The sequence below is a fragment of the Geotrypetes seraphini genome, chromosome 6 (genome assembly GCF_902459505.1).
Source record: "Geotrypetes seraphini chromosome 6, aGeoSer1.1, whole genome shotgun sequence".
Classification (NCBI taxonomy): Eukaryota; Metazoa; Chordata; class Amphibia; order Gymnophiona; family Dermophiidae; genus Geotrypetes; species Geotrypetes seraphini.
The window spans coordinates 87,392,639-87,417,138 of NC_047089.1; the positions used below are offsets into that span (position 1 = coordinate 87,392,639).

Genomic DNA, 24,500 nt, shown 5'->3' on the forward strand with positions numbered 1-24,500 from the left:
CGGCTCCTCCCACGAGCCGCTCCTGCGTCGGAGAAGGCTTCCGACACAGGCGCAATCGTGAGAGAAGCCACCTGGCACTCTCAAACCCAAACGTGTCAACGGAACCGCGGGAAGGGGGGGAGCAGCAAGGGACTAATGGAGCCACGGCGCTATCCTGTCGGCTCCCAGACACAACCTACTCCTCCCGTGGCCCGGACACCGAGCTCCACAGATGCAGTGTGGGCAAACCAGCTCCCTGCGGCCCAGCAGAGGCCCCGCGCCAGAGTGCGTTGGCAAACGATGCAGAAGTCAGCTCCCCCGGAGCCCAAATCCCACTAGCGCCAGACGAAAATAGATAAGGTAAAGGGGAAATGGGATCTTGAATATGTTTAGGTAAAAGGAAGGGAGAAGGGCTACTGCTGGACAGGGGGAGCAGGGAAACATAGAAATACAGAGTTTGACGGCAGAAAAGGGCTGGCGGCCCAACAAGTTGCCCACACAATAACCCTGCCTCCCACAAGTCTGCTTAAGACAAACCCCCCCCATCTGAAGTATCCATCTTTTAAGCAAAACTCTGAGGTACCCCCACCTGTTGGTCCCATCAATGCTTGAAGTCAAGCACGCTACTGACTTTGACCACCTGGCAAGGAAGACTATTCCATCGATCGATCACCCGTTCGGTGAAGAAGTATTTCCTGGTGTCGCCATGGAATCTTCCCCCCTTAAGTTTTAATGGATGCCCTCGTGTCGATGTGGGACCCTTCAGAAAAAAGATTTCTTCCTCCACTTCAATGCGACCCGTGATGTATTTGAATGTGTCTATCATGTCTCCCCTTTCTCTGCGCTCCTCGAAAGAATATAAGCGCAGTCTGGTTAGGCGTTCTTCGTATGGGATGCCTTTAAATCCTGAAACCATCCTAGTGGCCATTCTTTGGATCGACTCCATTCTCTTCACATTCTTTTGGTAATGAGGCCTCCAAAACTGGACGCAGTACCCCAGGTGAGGTCTCACTATGGATCTGTATAATGGTAGTATAACTTCAGGCTTTCGGCTGATAAAGCTCCTTCTGATGCAACCCAGCATTTGTCTAGCCTTTGCTGAAGCTCTCTCCACCTGATTGGCAGCTTTCATGTCTTCTCGGATGAGAACTCCCAAGTCCCTTTCTGCAGTAGTTCTTGTTAAGTTTTCACCGTTCAGGGTGTATGTTCTGCATGGATTTCCGCTCCCAAGGTGCATTACTTTGCATTTTTTGGCATTAAAGTTTAGTTGCCAAGTGCTGGACCATTGTTCCAATAGAAGTAGGTCCTGCTCCATAGCACTTGGCTTGGTTGCGCTGTCGGGTTCTTTTGCCCTGCCCACGATGTTACATAGTTTAATGTCATCAGCAAATAATGTGATTTTGCCTTGAAGTCCCTGAGTCAGGTCCCCTATAAAGATATTAAATAGCATCGGACCCAAGACCGAGCCCTGTGGCACTCCACTGGCCACTTTCGATGTTTTTGAGGGAATACCGTTTACCATTACTCTTTGAAGTCTGCCGCTAAGCCAGTCTTGTACCCAAGCTGTTAGTGTGTCTCCTAGTCCTAGCGAGTTCATCTTGTTCAATAACCTGCGGTGTGGAACACTGTCGAAAGCCTTACTGAAGTCTTAATATACTATGTCCAGGGATTCACCCTATCCAATTTTTTTGTTACCCAGTCAAAGAAGCTTATCAGATTGGATTGACAGGACCTTCCCTTTGTAAAGCCATGCTGGTGGGGGTCCCTTAATCTTTCATCATCCAGATATGTGTCCAATTTGTTCTTAATCAACTTTTCCATGAGTTTACTCACTAGTGATGTGAGACTCACCGGTCTATAGTTTTCGGCCTCTGACCTGCATCCCTTTTTGTGGAGCGGGATAACGTTGGCAGTTTTCCAGTCCAGGGGAATTCTTCCCTTGCTTAAGGAAAGATTGAAGAGCCCAGCTAATGTTTCTGCTAAGACCGCACTCAATTCACGAAGTACTCTAGGGTGTAGATTGTCGGGGCCCATAGCTTTGTTTACTTTTAATTTTGATAGCTCCTGGTAGACTTCGCTTGCAGTAAATTCCATGTCCCAGAAAGGGTCCTCCAAAGTACCCTTTGTCTGTATCTGGTTCTTCACAGGTGAAGACTGAGCAGAAGTAGTACTACTGGACATGGAGGGAGGTAAAAGCAAGGGAGAAGGGCTACTGCTGGACAGGGGGAGCAGGGAAAGGGTACTACTGGACAGGGGGGAGGTAAAAGCAAGGGAGAAGGGCTACTGCTGGACAGGGGGAGCAGGGAAAGGGTACTACTGGACAGGGGGGAGGTAAAAGCAAGGGAGAAGGGCTACTGCTGGACAGGGGGAGCAGGGAAAGGGTACTACTGGACAGGAGGGGAGGTAAAAGCAAGGGAGAAGGGTACTGCTGGACAGGGGGAGAGATAATAGCGTCCCAAGTAATACCGCTTCATATGATAGCGGAACCACAGTCTCCAGAATCAGAGTAATATGTCCCCATATAGATCTCCAAAAACTGAGTATCAAAGGACAATAGAACAATAGATGATCCAGTATCCCTATATCGAGATGACAGTGCCAGCATCTATTTGACTTAGAACTATCTAATTTTTGCAAACGAACAGGGGTCCAAAAACTTCTATGCAACAAAAAAACCCAAGTTTGTCTCATAGATGATGACGCTGTACATCTCATCCTCCAAGACCTAATCCATGGCCATTGAGTAGCAGAAAATTGCTGCTTAATCTCAATACTCCAAATATCTCTCAAACTTGTTTCTTATTCATATAGCCAGATATTAATTTATACAACTTGGCTGACTGATGCCCCAGCAAATCAGTCTGGAAGCATAGGCCCGGCAAGCTATACTGATTTAGATTTTGCCAATCAGGGAACCCCTTCTGAATGGCTTTCTTCAACTGCAACCACTTATATATTTGGGATTTTGAAATACCGAATGATTGTTGCAGTTGCGAAAAATCAAGCATTTTCCCATTAGACATTGCATCATCTAGCGTACATATACCTGCCTGCAACCAATGCTTCCAGAGTATCTTAGACTTGCCAATTTGAATTTTGTAGTTCAACCATAAGGACTGACACGTGGATTTTTCTACTGGAATCTCTGTTAAGTTGTTAATAAATTTTAAGGTGCTCCATTTGGCAAATAAGATACTATTGTCCTTATAAATTCTGGGCAATTTGATACTCACCATATGACATAATCTTAATGGGCTACTTTAGTACTCTGAGCTTTTCAACACTTTTTAAAATTTTTTCCTATTTTTTGAGCCTCAGCCCCACCACTCACCGCCTCAAAATACTTTCATTGTGGCAAGCTTTATGTGGTTATTTCCTCATTGGCTCCTTCTACTTTCTAATGTTTATTTCTTTTTTTTTCAACTATTTTAAAAGTGCATTGTGCCTTATATTATTGCACATTTCCTAATACTTATATATCAAAGTGCTTAGTGCTTACTTATTTCATCAAACCTCATATATATATATATATCTTTTATAAATAAATAGATATAAATAAAGCAAATAACTTAGCTTTATATTGTTTCGTTCATTCACTCATCTAGTTTCATAAACCTATTTATTCGGTTTGGGAGGGATCTTTATAATTGAGATTTGAGAGAGGTGGATCGATTCTGGCAGTTGTGGGAGGACCCTTGAAATAGCAGTGGGCGAAACATGGGGTCTAACCCTCCCAAACCGAATAAATTAAACTGAAGGTTTATGAAACTAGATGAGTGAATGAACGAAACAATATAAAGCTAATTTATTTGCTTTATTTATATCTATTTATTTATAAAAGAGATATATATTGTCGCACTCCCGGTACTGAGTCCTGAGTCGGATACCGGGCAGCGCGCAAAACACTAACTCTGGAGTGCCTTCAAAAGTTGAAAGCCCTGCTGGGATAATAATGTTTCGAGAAAATAATAGTCAGAATGGCAACTGTTCTCCCAACACAATAAGGCTACCATTTAGCCACTGTTCAAATAAGGAAGGTTTTATTGAGTAATGCAGCCAATGTTCAAAATATATCCAAAATAAGGAAAAAAACCAACTCAAACAGTTCATCTGTTCTGGCTAGTAGCCCTGCAGTCCCTCTGACTGCCAGGTCAGCACAAGGCTGGCCACACCCTTGCCTCAGGGTAAGTCCTTCGAAGTTCCTCACCGGCTTCTTTCAAGCAAAAAGAAAAACCTTCAAAAATTGGTGAGTATGGCACAGTCCAACAAATAACCAATTTGACTTTGAAAAGCGCACTGTGCCTGCCTAAATATAGTCAGGCTTTCCCCTACCAACCCTAGTAAGTTGGTGGGGGTGGGGAATTGCTGAATCCACTCTCAAAACAGCCTAATTGGCCCCGCAATCCCAACCCTGTGGATCTTATGTGGATTCTGCCCCCACAATCCCCACTGTAGCAACCAGTGGCTTAACTTTCCAAAACAGAAAGAAAAAAAAACACAGTTCCGGGCAGGATAGCTTTTCCCCACAACGTGCTTTTAAATTCTCAAACAGTCAGCAAACAGTTCCTTCTTCTAACCACACAGTGCAGTTGAAAGCAAAAAGAAAACTTAACTTTCATCCATTCGGTCATCAATTGGTTCCAGTGAAATGTCCATGGCTTCCTCCGGCCTCAGGCAGTCTAGCTGGTTTATCAGTAAGGATTCCTCTGAATCCTGCATTTCCACTTCATTCCCTTGCCTAGCCTCTGGAGCACCTAGCCATGAGTCTGCTTCCTCTGCTGGTTCAGCGCTGACTCTCCCTGGCTTGCATTGCTCCACCTGTCTTGCTCTGTGAGAGCCACGCCCCAGCCTGTGTGGGGGATGGGCAGGCTTCTGCTTTCCCTGAGCTCTCTCCTGCTCTTCAATCAGTTTCAGCAGGTGTGCGCCTAAAGGACTGGGAGCTTGTTTCCTAAGCTGTGTCTTACTAGAGCCTAGTCTAGGTTTAAAGGAGTGTTTGTCCTCATACTGCTTCCACTCCTCCCAGGGCTCCTGCTCTTGGGAAATCTCTACAGAAACAGGGTCTTGCTCCATGTTAGTTGGAGAGCTGCTGCACTGAGCAGCTCTCTTAAGCTTCAGAGTTAAGTTTCTCTGCTTTCTGGCTGGAACAAGGCTAGCTATAGTGCTGGGCTTATGACAATATATATATATGAGGTTTGATGAAATAAGTAAGCACTAAGCACTTTGATATATAAGTATTAGGAAATGTGCAATAATAAAAGGCACAATGCACTTTTAAAATAGTTAAAAAGAAAAAAACATTAGAAAGTAGAAGAAGCCAATGAGGAAATAACCACCTAAAGCTTGCCGCAATGAAAGTACTTTGAGGTGGTGAGTGTTGGGGCTGAGGCTCAAAAAATAGGAAAAAATTTTAAAAAGTGTTGAAAAGCTCAGAGTACTAAAGTAGCATATAGATTCTATTCTCTGTGCAAAGATTATTATTATACAATAATCTTAATGGGGACATAACTTGCCATTCTAAATAAAGCCAATCAGGGAGATGTTCCATGAGCTCAGGAAGGATCCAGTACATACCCTGATGCAGTTACCTATAAAAATCTGGGAAATTTACCCCACCCGCCACAATTGGTTTTTGTAAAGATACTAAAGCTATTCTGGCAAATAATTTTAGTAAAATTATTATTTAATTTCTTATAAAAGGACCCTTGAAAATAAACTGGCAAAATACTCATTTGGTAGCAAATTACAGGCAAAATCATCATCTTGACAGTTTGAACTCTCCCCACCAAGAAAGATGTAATGGGTTCCATTGCTCACACAATTCTGTGACCTTCAGCAATAAACATTTTTCATTTACTCTCATTGTATCTCCTGCGGTTTTTTGAATCCAAATACCTAAATATTTTATACCCTCTTCCTTCCAAAGGAAAGGGAATGAATCAAATAATCCTTTTACACAATGTACATTTAGCGGAAAAACCTCCAATTTATTTTATATCCAGAAAATTTTCCAAATCTTTCAATCAAATCTAGTAAATGCGGAATGGTATATTCAGGATTCTTCAAATGAAGCAAAGTATCATCTGCATAAGCAGAGACCTTATATTCCCTACCTGCATAAGGAATACCTTGTATCTCCTTTGCCTGTTGAATAGCCAATAACAAGGGTTCCAGAACAATGTCAAAAAGCAAAGGGGATAGCGGACACCCTTATCTAACTCCCCTCTCCAGGCGAAAACGCTCTGAAAAAGTATTATTAATATATAATCTGGCAGAAGGGGAACTATACAAGGTTTGAATCATTTTAATAAATCCGGATCCTACACCAAATCCATTGCTTGATACATGAAGGTCCACTCTACAAGATCAAAGGCCTTGTAATTGCTTTTTGAATATGTCTATAATTGTTTTTTTTTTAACTCGTATGTTTAAAGTGTAGAGTATGTTGGTATAGATACAATCCAATCTTTCAGTTTATATACCGGATCATCCTCCAGACAACAAAGGCTCGACTCAGTTTACACAATTAGAAGTTGTAATAGTTTCTTCAAATAGAATTACTTATGTAACAATTTTTTAAAAGAGAAAAGTCTTCAGATATTTTCTAAAGACATAAAGACAAAAAATAGATCTAATCTCAACTGGTGGTTCGTTCCAAATAGAAGTAAAGATGTATACAAAGGAGCAAGAGAATAACCTAATGTCTTTATTGCCTTAATTGAAGGGAAAGAAAGTTTATACAGTTGAGAGGTCCTTGGTCTTATAGATCAGTGTAAAAAACTCCTACTTTAATGAATTTTGAACTGTTTGAAAATTTCAGACAGCAGAATGTGAAAAATGTATAAAGGGAGTGAAGATTTTAAAGCATACCTTTTTTGGAGATATGCAAGTGGTTTACAAATTCAGTGTGATCTCTGAAATCACTAGTTTATACTGAATACAGTGGCAGAGAAGGTGGCATAATTCAAAGCCACAAAAAATTAATTCAGAAGAAAACTTACTGTTGTATATACTATGATGTGGTATTTTTCATTCTTAATGATAATTGGATTCAAAATCTCTTATATTTAAAATAAAACTAAATTCATTAACATAAAGGGTTTTACCAGTTAGAAGGAGCTATACTATTGGCTTCAATTTTAAGAAAATTCTGTGAGATGCTTGAACCAAACAGATATAAGCCAGCTTCACTGTTATACCTGGGGTTAATATTGTTCAAATGAGTTGTAAATCTGTAGCAGAGCGTTTCAACATATACTTTTGAAATGAATACCTAGAACATGTGCCTACCACAAAATAATTTTATATAGTATTAGTGTGCACAAAACTCCAGGTCAGATTTAGATTCCCTTCACAATCATATGTAAATTGATTGGAATTATTGTAAAGAAGAAACAATGAAAATGAGAGGGTCTATATAAATTTGTTTTATCATCAAAATATATTTTGGTCTTTTTTTAGGAAGAGAAATAAGCATACCGAAAGAAAAGAAAAAATAAGGAACTGTTTCTTTATAAAGCAAACATTTATAAATAGCAGCCCCTCTGAAATTCCTTTTCCAGAAAGCTTTATTATAATTTGATCTTAACAGTTTACATTTTATATTCCAAATGTCATATATAGAAAAATTTCTTAAAATAATTTTCTTTTCTAAAATAAAGAACAAGAAAGCATAAGGGCTAAAATATCCAAGATTGCATGTCTGTATTTGTATTTTTTTTTTTTCAAACTGAGTTATTTGTACTTAAAAATGGGCTCATTTTGTTGGAGTATTGAAGCCAGTATATGCAATCATATTTTTGTATTTTTAATAACTTTCTACATATTTTACGTCTAGCAGAATGTAGACTTTATGCTTTTCAAGGTTAATCCAAAAAGAGAGGTACTAGTTTAAAGTATTCAGTGTTGCACTGTTGCCACATTGCTTCTTTTCTGCCAATAACTTCATCTCCATTGCTTCTCACTATGGCTTTGTAATACAAAAATGATGATGCACAGTCTGGAAAGAGCTGCAGAGAAATTATTTTTGATGTTTTATGTATGGAAGATCTGCATTTCTTGTCTGTTAAAACCAAAACATGTAAGCAAAATAAAATTAAATATAAGCTGTACATTTGATTAATATTGTGGGATTTTAATATTTCAAATTCTGTTCAAATGCTTTTTGGTGAGGTCATGCAAGCAGCATGATGATCTAGTTTGGTAGATCAACTTTTAATGTCTTAATTCAGTGAATCTCTCTCAGATGAATATTGGGTTTTGTAAATGTCTCCATATAGACATTGCAAACAGTAGTGTTTTATCGAAGTTGTACTGGCCTAGTATTTTTGCCTTAAATAACTAAAAACAAAGTTTTCTTCATAATAAGTAAAGGTGACCATTACTTAAGGCAAGTAATTAAAATTTCATGCCAAAATTAAAATTATTTTTTCATAAAGAATTAGTATTAACTTGAGTAATGTGAATAATAGCGAGTTGAAGGCTGTGAAATGGCAATATATATATATATATATATATATATATATTTATTATTATTATTATTATTTTTAATGGTCATATTTTCTTATAGCCTTGCTGGCACAATTTTGCAAAATAGTTGCTGCAGAAATAAGTTGTAGTATTCTTTAAAAATATTTTCCAGCTTTATATTTACAAATTTATGACAAACTTCACAGTTATAGTCTATATATTCAAGTAACTTGATACTTACACAGTAGCAGACCACTTCCAGTCATAAAACAAATTTGGCTTGCATTAGAGCAGGTTTATGTTTTCCTTTCATGAGTTTTAATTGGGTTTCAATCACAACAGAGCTTACTTAAGCTTCATAAGCAGTCAGCTCTTCTACTCTGTAAATGGCATGACATACTACATCCATTCAGAGCTTTTAACATGAAGCTGATTTAAATAGTAAATGATGGTACTATGTGAGCAGTAGACTCTGACATTTATTTTTCTAATGCCTCTTATCTGAAACTAATTATGGTGCAGCTGTGGAGAATTATTGCATTACTGCATCTAAAGCACCTTCTGCATGTATTCTTTTCTCTGTTTATATCTCTTTTTCTCAAACTTTGTTGCTCAGAATGTCTTTAATGCTAGCCATGGAGTCAGAGATTTGGACTTTTTTTCCTGGACTTCCAAAGCTTTTTCTCCTCAGGTGAGTTTTCAGTTTCTGGCAGTCAAAGTTCAGTTAATTCTCCTTTGTCATGAAATATAGGTCAACTATAATAATATCCTTGTCCTTATTTTCTGAAATTGAGTTTCTATATGTTGTACTTGTCTCAAGTTTCAAGTTTATTATATTTTGATTTTACGCAATATCCAATATTTCAATGCGTATTACATATTTGTAATGTACAATAAAAGCTAGGGATGACAAATACAAATGAGACAAAATTATACAGACTAATCATTATGTTCTATTAATACAAACTGGAACAAGTAGGTAAAGGGGAGACATACAATTTATACAATTTATAAAATAAATAAATAAATAAAAAAAGAACATTTAAGGTTTGTACACAAGGATAGGGTCAATCAAGAAAAAAATATGAAGAAAATAAACTGATAGAAAAAGCTTTAATTATTTTAAAATGTTTCAAGGAAAGAGGTAATGTTAAGAATAATTAATCAGTTTAAAAGTAAATGGGTTTTAACATGAAGAATGTAAAAAGACCCAGATTAATATTAATGATCTTTTGAAAGAAGAGAGAAATAAGAGGATTAAGGTTATAAAAGTACTTATAATTTTCATATTGATGTCCTATTCATTTAATTCTAAAGTACTGTGTTTATTGGAATTACCTATCTATGTCCTGATAGTATAGCAGGAGAAAGTAAACCCCATAAAACTTTTCAGTGGATGTTGTAGACTTTCCAAAGAAAGCAGTTTTAGTATGAAATCACATATTTAAATAATTTTTAAAGCTGTTTATCTATACAAAATTGGTAAGGACGTGGGAAAATACTTAAATTTCAGCTATTATATAGTATAAAAATGGGCTTGCTATACTGTTTCTTTTCTCTTTTCAAGTCTATATGAAAAAAATACTGTACATTTAGCCAATGCACTTAACATAAAAGAATTATATTCTCTTATCACATGATGCATCTGGAAAATATACCTAACAAATAATATTTACTTTTCATCAATTAAATTACAGCTAAGCTATTTACTAAATCGTTTTTCACTGACAGTTTTGAACCTATAGAAGCAGAAATCATAACTTGTTTGACTTGGTATTCTGTTGCTACATTTATATAATTTTTATTTATTTTCTCCACTTGTATCACACTTTAAACCAAAGTGGGTTACAATAATATACAGTACACACAGTTTAAAACCCACTCAGACACATTAAGGGCTCCTTTTACTAAGCTGCGATAGCGGTTTTAGCACACGCTGCATTGCCACACGCGGTAGACGCTAATGCCAGCATTGAGCTGGCGTTAATTCTAGCTGTGTAGCGTGGGTTTAGCGTGCGCGGCAATTCAGCGCGTGCTAAAAACGCTTTCGCAGCTTAGTAAAAGGAGCCCTAAAATTCAGATAAAACAGTATCATTACATGCATTTCAAAATAGCCAAAATGAAATAATAAGCTTTTGCATAAATAACTACCGTGTTTCCTTGAAAATAAGACAGGGTCTTATATTAATTTTAGCTCCAAAAAAATGCATTAGGGCATATTTTCAGGGGATGTAATTTTTTTTTCATGTACAACAATCATATCTCCCTTCCTCTCCTCACAAATTCTTCCTCTTTCCTTTCTTCCCCACCCCATGTGCAGCATCTTTCTATCCTTCCCTCCCTTCCCCCTGTGCACCGTGAGAGTGACCTTCCTCTGAGGCATCTAAAAACCGACAGTGGCAGTACTCTGAATGGGTTGCTTCGCGGCCTTCCCCGCCGGGGCCTTCCCTCTGTCATGTCACTGATGACATCATCAGTGATGCAGCAAAGGGGAAGGCCGCAAAGCAGCCCATTCAGAGTGCTGCCACCGCCGCTGTTTTTGGATGCCTCAGAGGTATGTCAGTCTCATTGTGTGAGGGTCGGTGGGGTTCTGTTGCACAGGGGATGGGAGGGAGGGATAGAAAGATGCTGCAGAGGGAAGGCTTCTTCTATTGCTGATGGTGGGCAGCGGCCCAGAAATAGTAGAAGCCTGGATTTTTTTTTAAACTATGGTTGGAGTCGGGGAGTGTCAAGGACATTCAGAGGGGGCTGCGTGGTCGATCATAACTAGGGCTTATTTTTGGGGTAGGGCTTATATTAGTTGTATCTTTAAAATTTATGCTAGGGCTTATTTTTGGGTTAGGTCTTATTTTTGGGGAAACACAGTAAATAGTTGCATAGAATCTTAATTGCAGAGAAACATATGTCCTGGTATGGGAAGTACATATATTGCAACTCTTCATTAACAGATATCACTCTTGTAAGAAAGCTTTTACAAAATAATGAATTTTCAGACCTTTGTTAAACTGATGAATATTTGAGCAGAGTCTTAAATGTCTTGGAAGGTTATTCTACATTTTAGGCTCAGACATGGAAAATATACGTGTACAAGTTTCAGTATAAAGGATAAGCTGTCACAGATGGTATTTTATCAGGCATTTAAACATCTCGTAACGAAAAGATTGAATAAGATTCAATTATAAAGGAAATTATATAATATTAATACATATTATTACTTAAGCAATCTCAAGTCCTCAACTTGGATCCAAAATTTTACATGAGTGATTAAGATAATTAGATACAGATCTAAACTAAAGAATAATAAGATTCTGATAGCTGAACCTGGGAATCAAATTTTATTCATTCTAACTTATTGTTCATTCCCTTTCAAGACGTTTCAAAGTCAGAAAACTAATTAGGTGAGTTGGATCAAAAAATACATATTTTTGGGAACTATATTTAACTATGCATTTGCACAGACACCTAAGGAAAAAAACACCTCCAATTGAAGTTACTCCATGCTTCAAAATCAGGAATTGGCATCTTTGTTTCTGAGTTTCTCTAGAAACATCAGGAAATATCTGTATTTTCAAACTGAGAAATTCTTTATACCTATTTTTGAAAAATAATTTCATGATCCAGTTTTTATCTGGCAATAATGCCACTCTTATTAAGAGTTGCAGGTTTAGCTAATTATTTATCTGAGGTTTCTAGAATTGCCTTAATATCCAGTTTCAGTTCATGTTGAACTTGACCCATTGCCTGTTGTTCTTGCTCTTTAATTGGCAAGTAATATACCATATTTTTCGCTCTATAAGATGCACCCATTTTTCCACCCCCAAAAAAGGGATGGAAATATGGGTGCATCTTATAGAGCGAATACCCAACCACAAACACTTCTTCCCCCCCTCCCCATTACCTTATTTAGCTCCTCTGGCAGTCTTGTCCTTCCCTTCGGCTCACTCCTGAAGCTGCAGCAGTGACACAGTGGCGCAAAAGGCAGGCGTGAGCTTTTTGCACGCCCGCCTTGTCCTGCACTGCTGCATAATTGCCCCCCCCCCCTCGGCATCGGCGTTCCCCTGGAGGAAAGATGGCAGCAATTCATAAAAGTTACCTGGTAGCATGCCGGACAGGTTCGCGTCTTCAGGGATGGGATCAAATCACAGGAGGACCAGCGCTACATTGTTGACCAGCTTTAGGGGAGAAGTTGCCACCAGTACGGAGGCCTGGAACAGATAGGGAAATGTGTATGTGATGGTGAAACAGAAGCAAAGGAGGGCAGGGAAAGACATAGAACTAGTAGCATAGCCATGGGTTGGCCCTGGCCCACCCAGCAGCAGCAACAGAACATCTCTAATCTAGCCCTGCTAGCTAAAAACTCCAAATACCTCTTCCTCCTGCATATTTTAGTTCAGATCTTCACAAACAGCATGACACTGTGCCCTGTCCCTGCCTACCACTAGACCACCAGAGGAGGGACAGGCCAGGGTACAGAGCCTGACATGGAAGGGGGTACAGGGTGCAGAGCCTGGCAATTAGTGTGGGGTTGGGTGCAGAGCCTGGCAGGGAGAATTTGGTTCAGAATGGTTTTTCTCTTGCTTTCCTCCTCTAAATCTAGGGTGCATCTTATAGTCAGGTGCATCTTACGGAACGAAAAATACAGTACTTGTGTAAAGGGAGATATAGTTTCTTCAGAAATATTCAAAATTTCAATAAAATATTTTTTTTCAACATATCTTTGGGTGTCACAGAAAGGACTTTAGGAAAGTTCAACAAACGCAAATTATTAGCGCGATAAATATTTTCAGTTGTTTCCAATTTCCTCCTTAACTTTGTATTATCTTTTATAAGGACTTCTTGAATTTGTTTTACCCCTGTAAGATCTTTATCCATTTTTTCCATATTGATTTTTGTAGAAGTCGGTCCCTGTTTAAACTCTTTTAATTCCTCTTTCTGTTACATAAGAACATAAGAATAGCCTTACTGGGTCAGACCAATGGTCCATCAAGCCCAATAGCCCGTTCTCATGGTGGCCAATCTAGGTCACTAGTACCTGGCAAAAACCCAAGGAATAGCAACATTCCATGTTACCAATACAGGAAAAGCAGTGGCTTCCCCTATGTCTTTCTCAATAACAGACTATGAACTTTTCCAAACCCTTCTTAAAACCAGCTACGCTATCCGCTCTTACCACATCCTCTGGCAACGCATTCCAGAGCTTAACTATTCTCTGATTGAAAAAAAAAAAATTCCTCCTATTGGTTTAAAAAGTATTTCCCTGTAACTTCACTGAGTGTCCCTCTAGTCTTTGTCATTTTTGACGGAGTGAAAAATCGATCCACTTGTACCCGTTCTACTCCACTCAGGATTTTGTAGACTTCAATCATATCTCCCCTCAGCCATCTCTTTTCCAAGCTAAAGAGCCCTAACCATTTTAGTCTTTCCTCATACGAGAGGAGTTCATCCCCTTTACTATCTTGGTCGCTCTTCTTTGAACCTTTTCTACCGCCACTATATCTTTCTTGAGATAAGGAGACCAGAATTGAACACAATACTCCAGATGAGGTCGCAACGTGGAGCGATACAGGGTCATTTATAACATTCTTAGTTTTTTTAACCATCCCTTTTTTAATAATTCCTAGCATCCTGTTTGCTTTTTTTAGCCACCGCCGCACATTGGGCAGAAGGTTTCATCATATTGTCTAAGATGATACTCAGATCCTTTTCCTGGGTGCTAATTCCCAAGTTGGACCCTAGCATCCGGTAACTGTGATTCAGGTTATTGTTCCCAATGAGCATCACTTTGCATTTGTCCACATTAAATTTCATCTGCTATTTGGATGTACAGTCTTCCAATTTCCTAAGGTCCACCTGCAATTCTTCATAATCCACATGTGTTTTAACAACTTTGAACAGTTTAGTGAAATCTGCAATTTTAATCACCTCACTCGTTCCAATTTCCAGATCATTTATAAATAAGTTAAATGGCACCAGTCCCAGTACAGACCCCTGCGGCACGCCACTGTTTACTCTCTTCCAGCAATGGTCGTAAGGGACTCCATCATCAGACAAGTCGACAGCCACATAGCAGGAGGAAGATAGGATTGGCTGGCGGCCTATATACTAGGAGCCAAGGTAGAAAACATAGTGAGCCGCATCGACAGGATCATCGACAGCGTGGAAGAGGAAGATATGGTGGTGGTGATCCATGTGGGGACAAACATGAGCAACAGGAACTACAACAGGGAAGTACTGAAGGACCATTTCCGGATGCTAGGAAGGAAGCTGAAGACCAGAACGCAGAGGGTAGCGTTCTCGGAGATCCTGCCAGTGCCCAGAGCCGACGAGAAGGGGCAGACGGAGCTGCAAGCAGTCAACGCGTGGATGCAGCACTGGTGTGAGGAAGAAGGATTCCACTTAGTGCGCAACTGGACGACGTTCTGGGGGAAGAGCAAGCTATTCAGTAAGGATGGACTCCACCTCAGTGGAGACAGAATGAGGCTACTTGCAAGCAACATCAAGAGAGAAATTGAGAAGTTTTTAAACTAAGAAGAAGGGGAAAGCCGACAGAGAGTCAATGGTTCGGGAACCGGTATACACAGAGGATACCGTGCAGAAAGATAGTGGGGAAGTCTCACCGGATCATAAGCAAAACAGAAATCCTGACAGATCGAAAGGGACACAAGAGGGAAGGAAATGCAAGAGAGTAACAGGCGCAAGGAAGTTCTTTTTCACACAGAGGGTGGTGGATACATGGAACGTGCTACCAGAGGATGTGATAAACAGGAGCACGCTACAGGGGTTCAAAGAAGCTTTGGATAGGTACTTGGAAGACAAAGGGATTGAGGGGTACAGATAAGAGTAAAGATAGATTATAGGGATGGGATTAGAGGTAAGTTACAAAATTAATCAGGGACCACTGTTCAGGCACTAGGCCTGATGGGCCGCTGCGGGAGCAGACCGCTGAGCAAGATGGACCTCTGGTCTGACTCAGCGGGGGCAACTTCTTATGTTCTTATGTATGTACACGAACGCAAGGAGCCTAAAGAATAAGATGGGTGAATTAGAAGCTATGGCACAAAAAGATAACCTTGACATCATTGGCATCATGGAAACATGGTGGAATGAGGAAAACGTCTGGGACACTGTGTTACTGGGATACAAGCTATACCGCAGAGACAGAGTGGTTCAAAAAGGTGGGGGCATTGCCCTATACATCAAAGAGGGAATTGAGTCTACCAGAGAGAACACGAAGAATAAGTTAGTCTCTATGGGTCAAAATTCCAGGAACAAATGGAACAGAAACAAAGATTGGCATCTACTGCCGACTCCCAGGGCAGTCCAAAGAAATTGATGGAGAAATGACGGACGAGATTAAATGCAACTGCAAGGGAGGCAACGCAGTTATCATGGGTGACTTCAATTATCCAGTGATATACTGGAACCTAGGCACCTCTGGCTGTGGTAGGGAGACCAAGTTCCTGCATATTGTAGGCAATTGCTTCCTGGAACAACTTGTCAAGGAGAATACGAGAGGAAACACAATTCTGAACTTAATTCTAAATGGACTACGAGGTCCGGCACAAGGTGTAGAAGTAGAGGGGACACTGAGAACTAGTGATCTCAATATAATCCGCTTTGACCTGGACACAGGGGCGAAACATTGATCCAAAATGACAGGCACGGCGCTGAACTTCTGAAAAGGGAATTACGATGGGATGAGACTCATGGTGGGTAAGAAGATTAAGAAGAGGATAAGCACTATAAAGACGCTAGAACAAGCATGGTCCCTTTTTAAGGACACAGTCACCGGGTATCGGCAAGGAATTCAAGAGGAAAAAGAACAAGGAACCGGTGTAGCTCACAGTAATGGTGAAAGAAGCGATCAGAGACAAGAAGACTTTGTTTAAGGAATGGAAAAGGTCAAAAACAGACAAAAACTGGAAAAAGAACAAACAGCATCAAAGCAGGTGCCAAAAGGCGGTAAGAGGAGCCAAAGAGACTACGAGGAGGTGAAAAACTTCAAGCTGTTCTTTCAATATATTAAGGGGAAAAGACCTGAGAAGGAAGCGGTGGGGCCGTTAGATGACCATGGAATAAAGGGAGTTTTAATGGAGGACAAAGCCATTGCTGGCAAACTGAACACATTTTTTGCGTCTCTGTTTACCGAAGAGGATATACACAACACACTGGAAGCTGACAGGCTATACGCGGGAAATGAAGACGGGAAACTGACAGGGTTGACGGTCAGTCTAGAAGAGCTATGCAGGCAGATTGATAGGCTTAAAAATGATAAATCCCTGGGACTGGATGGCATCCATCTGAGGGTAATCAAGGAATTGAAAGAAGCTATAGCTGATCTGCTTCAACTAATAGCCAATCTGTCGATCAAATCAGGAAGGATTATATAAGACTGGAAGGTGACAAATGTTACGCCGATCTTCAAGAAAGTTTTGAGGGGGGATCCGGGGAACTACAGACCAGTGAGTCTGACGTCGGTACTGGGAAAGATGGTAGAGGCGCTGATAAAGGCCCGCATTATTGAGCATCTTGACGGACACGATCTGATGACCAGCCAGCACGGCTTCAGCAAAGGAAGATCTTGCTTGACAAACTTGCTGCACTTCTTCGAGGGAGTAAACAGGCAGATAGACAAAGGCGACCCGGTCGACATTGTATATCTGGATTTTCAGAAGGCGTTTGAGAAGGTTCCACATGAACGGCTACTTCAGAAAATTGTGAGCCATGGAATCGAGGGTAAAATACGTGGATTAAAAACTGGCTGGAGCATAGGAAACAGAAAGTGGGGGTAAATGGACAACACTCGGACTGGAACAGCATCACCAGTGGGGTGCCGCAGGGCACGGTGCTTGGACCCTTGCTCTTCGACATCTTTATAAACTATCTGGAAATCGGTACGACAAGTGAGGTGATTAAATTTGCAGACAATACCAAGTTATTCAGAGTAGTGAAGACGCAGGAGGATTGCGAAGATCTGTAACATGACATAAACACGCTTGAGAAATGGGCTGCGACATGGCAAATGAGGTTCAACGTGAATAGGTGTAAGGTGATGCATGTCAGTACAAAAAATCTTATACACGAATACAGGATGACTGGGGCGTTACTTGGAGAGAACCCCCAGGAAAGAGACTTGGGAGCTGGTTGACAGGTCAATGAAGACATCCACGCAATGTGTGGTGTTGGTGAAAAAAGCGAATAGAATGCTATGAATATTAAGAATGATTAAGAAGGAGATCACAAGAACAGATTGGAGAAGGTTATCATGCTGCTGTACTGGGCCATGGTACGTCCTTATCTAGAATACTGCGTCCAGCACTGGTCCCTGTATATGAAGAAGGACACAGTATTACTCGAAAGGGTCCAGAGAAGAGCGACTAAGAACACCTGAATTTTTTTGGCCCAGATGTGAGAAAAGAAACCCAGAGATGTAGAAAACAATTCTTGCTGCTTAAGCCAGGGGTAACTGCAATGGATGCTGTTTTTCTTCTACGATATCCCTTTAAATGTGTTGTAAAATTCAAGTCTTGTAATTATATATATTTTTTGAACCTTCTCAGTTGTCAGGATTTCTAACCATGAAACGTCTTGAGGGGGAAATAGTAACAACAACCTAAAAATAAGAAAATGCTTTTGTAATCACTAACAGTTGACCGCTTATTTAGTAATAGGATGTGTTTTCCTTTTTTCTTCACTCACTAGAATCTTGGATTTCCTTAAATATGGAACTTTAAATATTGATTAAGTGAATAATTATACTTTCTTTAACTTAATTTCTTTCGATGTGAATTGTATATCTTATTCATTTCTATACAAGAAGTGTATTTCTTGTTAAAGTGTTAAAATATAAATAAATTTAAAAAAAGAAGAGCAACTAAAAAGGTTAAGGGGCTGGAGGAGTTGCCATACAGCGAGAGATTAGAGAAACTGGGTCTCTTCTCCCTTGAAAAGAGGAGACTGAGAGGGGACATGATCAAAACATTCAAGATACTTTAGGGGAATAGACTTAGTAGATAAAGACAGGTTGTTCACCCTCTCCAAGGTAGGGAGAACGAGAGGGAACTCTCTAAAGTTAAAAGGGGATAGATTCCGTACAAACGTAAGGAAGTTCTTCTTCATCCAGAGAGTGGTGGAAAACTGGAACAGTCTTCCGGAGGCTGTTATAGGGGAAAACACCCTCCAGGGATTCAAGACAAAGACAAGTTCCTACTGAACTGGAATGTACCCAGTTAGGGCACTGGTCTTTGACCTAGGGGCCACCATGGGAGCGGACTTCTGGGCACGATGGACCATTGGTCTGACCCAGCAGTGGTAATTCTTATGTTCCATTGAGAAAAGTAGCCATTTATCAGTACCCTCTGTTTTCTATCCAATAACCAATTCCTAATCCACAACTGAACTTTTCCACCTATCCCATGACACTTAATTTTCTCAGGAGCCTCTCATGAGGATCTTTATCAAAAGCTTTCTGAAAATCTAGATGCACTACTGTATCAACTGGTTCCCCTTTATCCACATGTTTATTCACACCTTCAAAGAAGTCAAGCAAATTGGTGCGGTAAGATCTCCCTTGGCTGAACCCATGCTGACTCCGTCTCATTAAATCATGTTTCTCTACGTGTTCCATAATTTTATTTTTTATAGTTGTTTATACTATTTTGCCCAGCACTGAAGTGAGGCTTACCAGTCTGTAATTTCCCAGATCTCCCCTGGAACCCTTTAAATAAAAATCAGCATAACATTAGCCACCCTCCAATCTTCAGGTACTATAGACGATTTTAGCGACAGGTTACAGATCACTAACATCAGGTCAGCAATTTCATGTTTGAGTTCCTTTAGTACCCTGGGATGTATACCATCGGGTCCTGGCGATTTATTATTTTTTAACTTGTTGATTTGGCTTAGTACATCTTCTAGATTCACCGAGATTTCTTTCAGTTCCTCTTCATCATCACCGTTGACAACCATTTCCGGTTCAGGTAGATCTCTTACATCTTCTTCAGTAAAGGCCGAAGCAAAGAATTTATTCAGTCTTTCTGCTATGGCCTTATCCTCCCTGAGCACCCCTTTTGCTCTTTGATCATCTAACGGTCCCACAGATTCCTTCACAGTTTTTCTGTTTCTGATGTACCTAAAAAAAATTGCTATGAGTTTTTTGCCTCTTTTGTAAGTTTCTCTTCATATTCTTTTTTAAGTGTCTTTATCAGTGCTTTGCATCTAACTTGCCAGTGCGTGTGTTTCTTCTTATTTTCTTCATTTGGATCCTTTTTCCATTCTTTAAAGGATTTTTTTTGGCTCTAATAGCCTTTTTCATTTCACCTTTTAAGCACAACGGCTCTCGTTTGCTCTTCTTTCCACCTTTGCTGATACGTGGAATACATCTGGTCTGGGCTTCCACAATGGTATGTTTAAATAACATCCACACCGGGTTTATCATCCTAATCTTTGCAACTGATCCTTTTAGCTTCTTTTTAACCATTTTCCTCATTTTATTATAGTTGCCCTTTTGAAAATTAAATGCCTGTACAGTAGATTTCTTATGCGATGTTACTCCCAGTATCAGCTCAAATATGATCACGTTATGATCACTGTTTCCCAGCGGACCCAACACAGTTAACTCCTGTACTATGTCTTGCATTCCACTAAGGACCAAATCCAAAATAGCACCCCCTCTTGTCAGTTCCCGGACCAGTTGCTCCAAGAAGCAGTCATTTATGACATCTAGGAATTTTACTTCCCTAGAATTTTACCTCCCTAGAACTGCCCAATGTAACATTTAACCAGTCAATGTTTCTTCTCTAAGCCTTTAATCTGTGGACTTAAAGAATTTACCAGCTTAACTACCAAGTCCCACAGAGAGTTCAAAGTAACTTTGGTGGGTTTTACAACTAAAAAAGAACTTTCATGCGTAGTTCTGAAATGCTCACCCACTACATTTTCTTCCTCTTGCTCCATAGTTATTCCCACCGCAGGATCCATCTTGGGACTTTACAAGTCCATTGAGGAATCGAATGCCTGGCCCACCCCACCAATATTATGGCCTCCAGTAAGGGAAATACTGCCCTCCTTGGATGCATTACTGTGCCTCTCCCTTAACCCCCCCCCCCAATTGGTCTAGCAACCCATCTTCTTCCCTCCGCTCACTGCATAGTCTGGCATCTGTCTTCTTCCCACTCTGTCTTCCACATTTCCCTTGGGGGTCTGTTCCTCTCCACCTCCTTCAATGTCTGTTCTATTCCTTTCCACCACCACCCTTCCCTCCCTCTGTTCCTTTCTACTACCCTTCAGCTCCTCTCACGTGGCTTATCTATCTACCTTCCTCCCTCTTATTTTCATGGCACGTTACAATGTAATTTGTGCAAGCCACTGGAACCTGCAAGCTCGGTCCCTGTCCCATCCCACAAACCATCTCGCTTCTGTGCTCCTATTTTCCTCCATTTCTAATATCTCCCCTATGTATCTGTCATTGCCCCCCCTGTGTCCATATACCATCCCCATGGCATGTCCCCTTTATGTCTCTGTCCCTATGCCCCATGCACATAATTTCCCCTCTTTCTGTTACCTTCCTGTTTCCAGATTTCCCCTTTCTTCCTCTTCCATACCCGTGTGTCTCTTCTTTTCAACCCCATCTAGCTTTTTTCCCTCTTTCTTCTCCCCCCACCCCCCTCTGCTTCTAGCATCTGGCTCACTGCCTGTCCTTCCCTTTCTTTCCCTGCTGTGGGTTTTTCTTTCCATCTTCATCCCCTTGGCCCAGAATCCTTTTCCCTTTCACTCCCTCCTTCCAATTTGAGCCGGGAACACTAGCGATCGCACCGGTCCCCGCAGCCACTACTGCCTGCCCAATCGATCCTAGTGTTTAGCCAGCTCTCTCCCTTCTCCTCACCTTAGTTTATAGGTTTCTTTTTCGGCGACCTGCACGCTTTCCCAAGAGCCGCGCACTCGCGGCTGCTCAGTGTTCAATCTTCTGCTCTGCTGCACTTCCTGTTTCCGGTTGCGTCAGAGCAGAAGATCGAAATCGAAAACTGAGCAGCAGCGGAAAATGCATTACCTTCCTGTGGTGAACTGGCTCCCTGTGGTTGAGGAGGCGGAACTGTAGCATTGGGGCTCAGTGTGGTGTTAAGCCCAAAGACGTCTGCCATGGCATCACTCTGTGCTGGTGACTCCAGCGGGCGATTCCACGACAATATGGGCTCCCTCCACAGACGACTCAGAAATTTGTTGATCGTCCTAAGGGAGGGGGGGTTTCCGGGCTCCAACAGTGCTTCTGCCCCTTCTTTTTGGCATTGTAAGAAGAAAATACCACACTAATGGTGGAAATCAGGTAAGCATTTTAGAGCGTCTATTCAGCCGTCATGTACTCTCTGCCATCTTGGATCTCCAGCTTTCCTTTTTCAAAACTTTTTAAAGTATATTTATTCAAATTTTCAAAGATTACAATAGTTTGTTTCAACAACACATAGAAATTAATATAGAAGAGAAGAAAACCAAACCACACCCCAAGAACAAAAGTTCCCTTCATAGAGGAGTGTGTGGCGCAGTGGTTGGATCTACAGCCTCAGCACTCTGGGGTTGTGGGTTCAAACCCTGCGCTGCTCCTTGTGACCCTGGGCAAGTCACTTAGTCCTCCATAGCCCCAGGTACGTTAGATAGATTGTGAGCCCACCGAGACAGATAGGGAAAATGCTTGAGTACCTGATTGTTAAACCGCTTAGATAACCTTGATAGGCGGTATATAAAAAAACCTAATAAACTTGAAACTTGATAACCAGCCAAGTCATCAATATTTTAGGTCATCATTACAAAGATAACATAAAGCAAAAGAACATAACATAATATAACGGCGAATTTCTAGACCACATAGCCATTAGTTCAATGCAGTTAACAAAAGATTATGCTATGGGAAAATACAATATTAATGAGATGCAAAGGAATTTAGCTAGTCAGAAATTTGGAGAAAAGTCTTAAAAAGTTTTCTATACTGTTTATAGGATATCGATCTGATCAATAATGGATGAAAATCTTTGTCATAAAAAGCAGCTTGATAAGAAAGACAATGCCATGATGTCTCTTACTTTTTACAACCCTTTACAGAAGGGATCGTAAATAGGGCCTGGGATTTTTACTCATCTCATGAGTCATGATAACAAATCTTTCAGCAAGATATAAAGGAGCGGCACCAAAAGTTACTTTGTAATATAAACATCCCAACTTAAAAATCACAGTGTGGTCTGAATTGCTCTCTCTATTTCATATACACATACCAAGGTTTGCACTGGATGGCCAGCCGAGGAGAGTCTATGTCCCGCGTGCAATGGAAATTGCAGGGGAAGGGCAGGAGCCTCAGGCTCAGCCGCTTCTAAGTCCTCCAGGGCTGGGGATCCACAGGCACATTCCCAGGGAAGAGACACTTCCCAGGACCCTCTGAATCTGTGTTGGACAAGTGCAGTCATGTGGGGGCTGCAGAGCTCAGGAGGACCAGCAGAGGGTCCCTACTGGGGTCAGTGACACCCTCAGTAAAAGGCTTCACCGCAGAGTTTGTAAGCCTTATGTGGAATGTTTATTTGAACTGCCGAGGGTCCTCAGTGTCTGTTATCAGCGCACCATTGGCGGCGCAAGAATTCACCCCTCGACAGACACCTGATCAGATGAGGATGCAGACTTGGACTAGGAGGATGGCAAGTCCTATACGATAATATATATTCAGGAATAATTAATTGCCCCAAGTGCACTAAACTGCAAACAGATATGAACTAATGTGCACACAGGTGATTATAACACACACTTTCTAACACTTCTCAGTGCTCAGAGAACCGTTTTTAGCTTATGAGACCGCTGGGTAAGCAAAATTTTTTAGCCCACTACTGATATGGCTCAACTCTCAATCATTGCAATGGTCCCTGTAGTATCTATAAGTATAATACTCTCTCACTTTTTTTTGATCTTTTTAAAATACTTTTTGTCTTTTTAAATGCTCAACTTCAAAACAGACTTAGCTTTTAATGCAGGGGTTCAATGGGTTCTGACGCATTTCGCCATGCTGCCGCAGTTGAAGTAAAAACAGGTACTGTGTGTCAGCATTGCTAGAATTTTATATAAGAGTAGTAGAGATAAATTAGTTAGAACATTGAATATACTGTTTGTATTGTTTTTATGTTTTGCAGACGTGGTGGGGGCAGGGTTCTCTGAGGCAGCATGGCAAAACGCATCAGAACCCGTTGAACCCCTGCATTAAAAGCTAAGTCTGTTTTGAAGTTGAGCATTTAAAAAGACAAAAAGTATTTTAAAAAGTGAGAGTATTATACTTATAGATACTACACCCGACATATGCTCTAGATCAGACAGGGGGCATGAGATGCTACTTAATCCCCTCATTACCCCAGGTACACTAGGTAGAATTTGAGCCCACCATGACAGAAAGGGAAATATGTAAACCACTTAGGATATAAGTGGTATATAAATGATTAATTTTTTTTTAAAAAAAGTAAAGATAAAAATAAAGCTATGCTAAGCAAGCTTCCATTTCAGAAGCAGATGCTCTTTGGTAAAGGCCTCTAAGACCTGATGGCCAGTGTGAAAGACATTCATCCCAAGTCCTTATGGGACATGAGAACCTGGTGGCCTGGAGTCCAGGAAGGGGCAGTTTTTGAGGTTCCAGAATATTTTGTACTTACTCAGGAGGCTAAATGATGCAAAGATCCTTTCAGGGATCGTGTCAGAGATTCAGCGGGGGTAGGAGACCGCAAGCCTTAGGCTCTCACCCCTCACCAGCCACTAAGAAAACACAATGATGCCAAGCCAGGGGTCAAGCTCTTTCAGATATAGGGTAGACTGTTGGCTTTTTGGTCTGTCGGGTCTCTGACACAGACCACTGGGTTCTAGACGTAATCTGGGAGAGATGTAAAACCGAGTTTTGTGCCCCCCCCCCTCGTCCTCCTGCCAGACTGCTTTGTAACTGCTTTCCACAGGCCAGGATCTGAGAAAAGGGATAAAACATTGCATTTGCTGAATGTGAAGCAGGTGCTTCTTCAGTACCTCAAAATTATCAATGAGTTTTA

At 40.8% G+C, this 24,500-nt stretch overlaps 1 protein-coding gene across 9 annotated transcripts in view; it reads left to right on the top strand.

Annotated features, from left to right (window-relative positions):
* Positions 1-24,500, top strand: part of MYCBP2 (MYC binding protein 2) — a 977,923-nt gene that overhangs the window by 648,509 nt on the left and 304,914 nt on the right. For 4 of the 9 annotated variants that reach the window (XM_033949399.1, XM_033949405.1, XM_033949401.1 and 1 more), the window contains one exon: positions 9,062-9,136. The exons of the other annotated variants lie outside the window; for them this stretch is intronic. In XM_033949399.1, the coding sequence (XP_033805290.1) occupies positions 9,062-9,136 (75 nt within the window). The remainder of the gene's footprint in view (positions 1-9,061; positions 9,137-24,500) is intronic. 9 annotated transcript variants of the gene reach the window in all.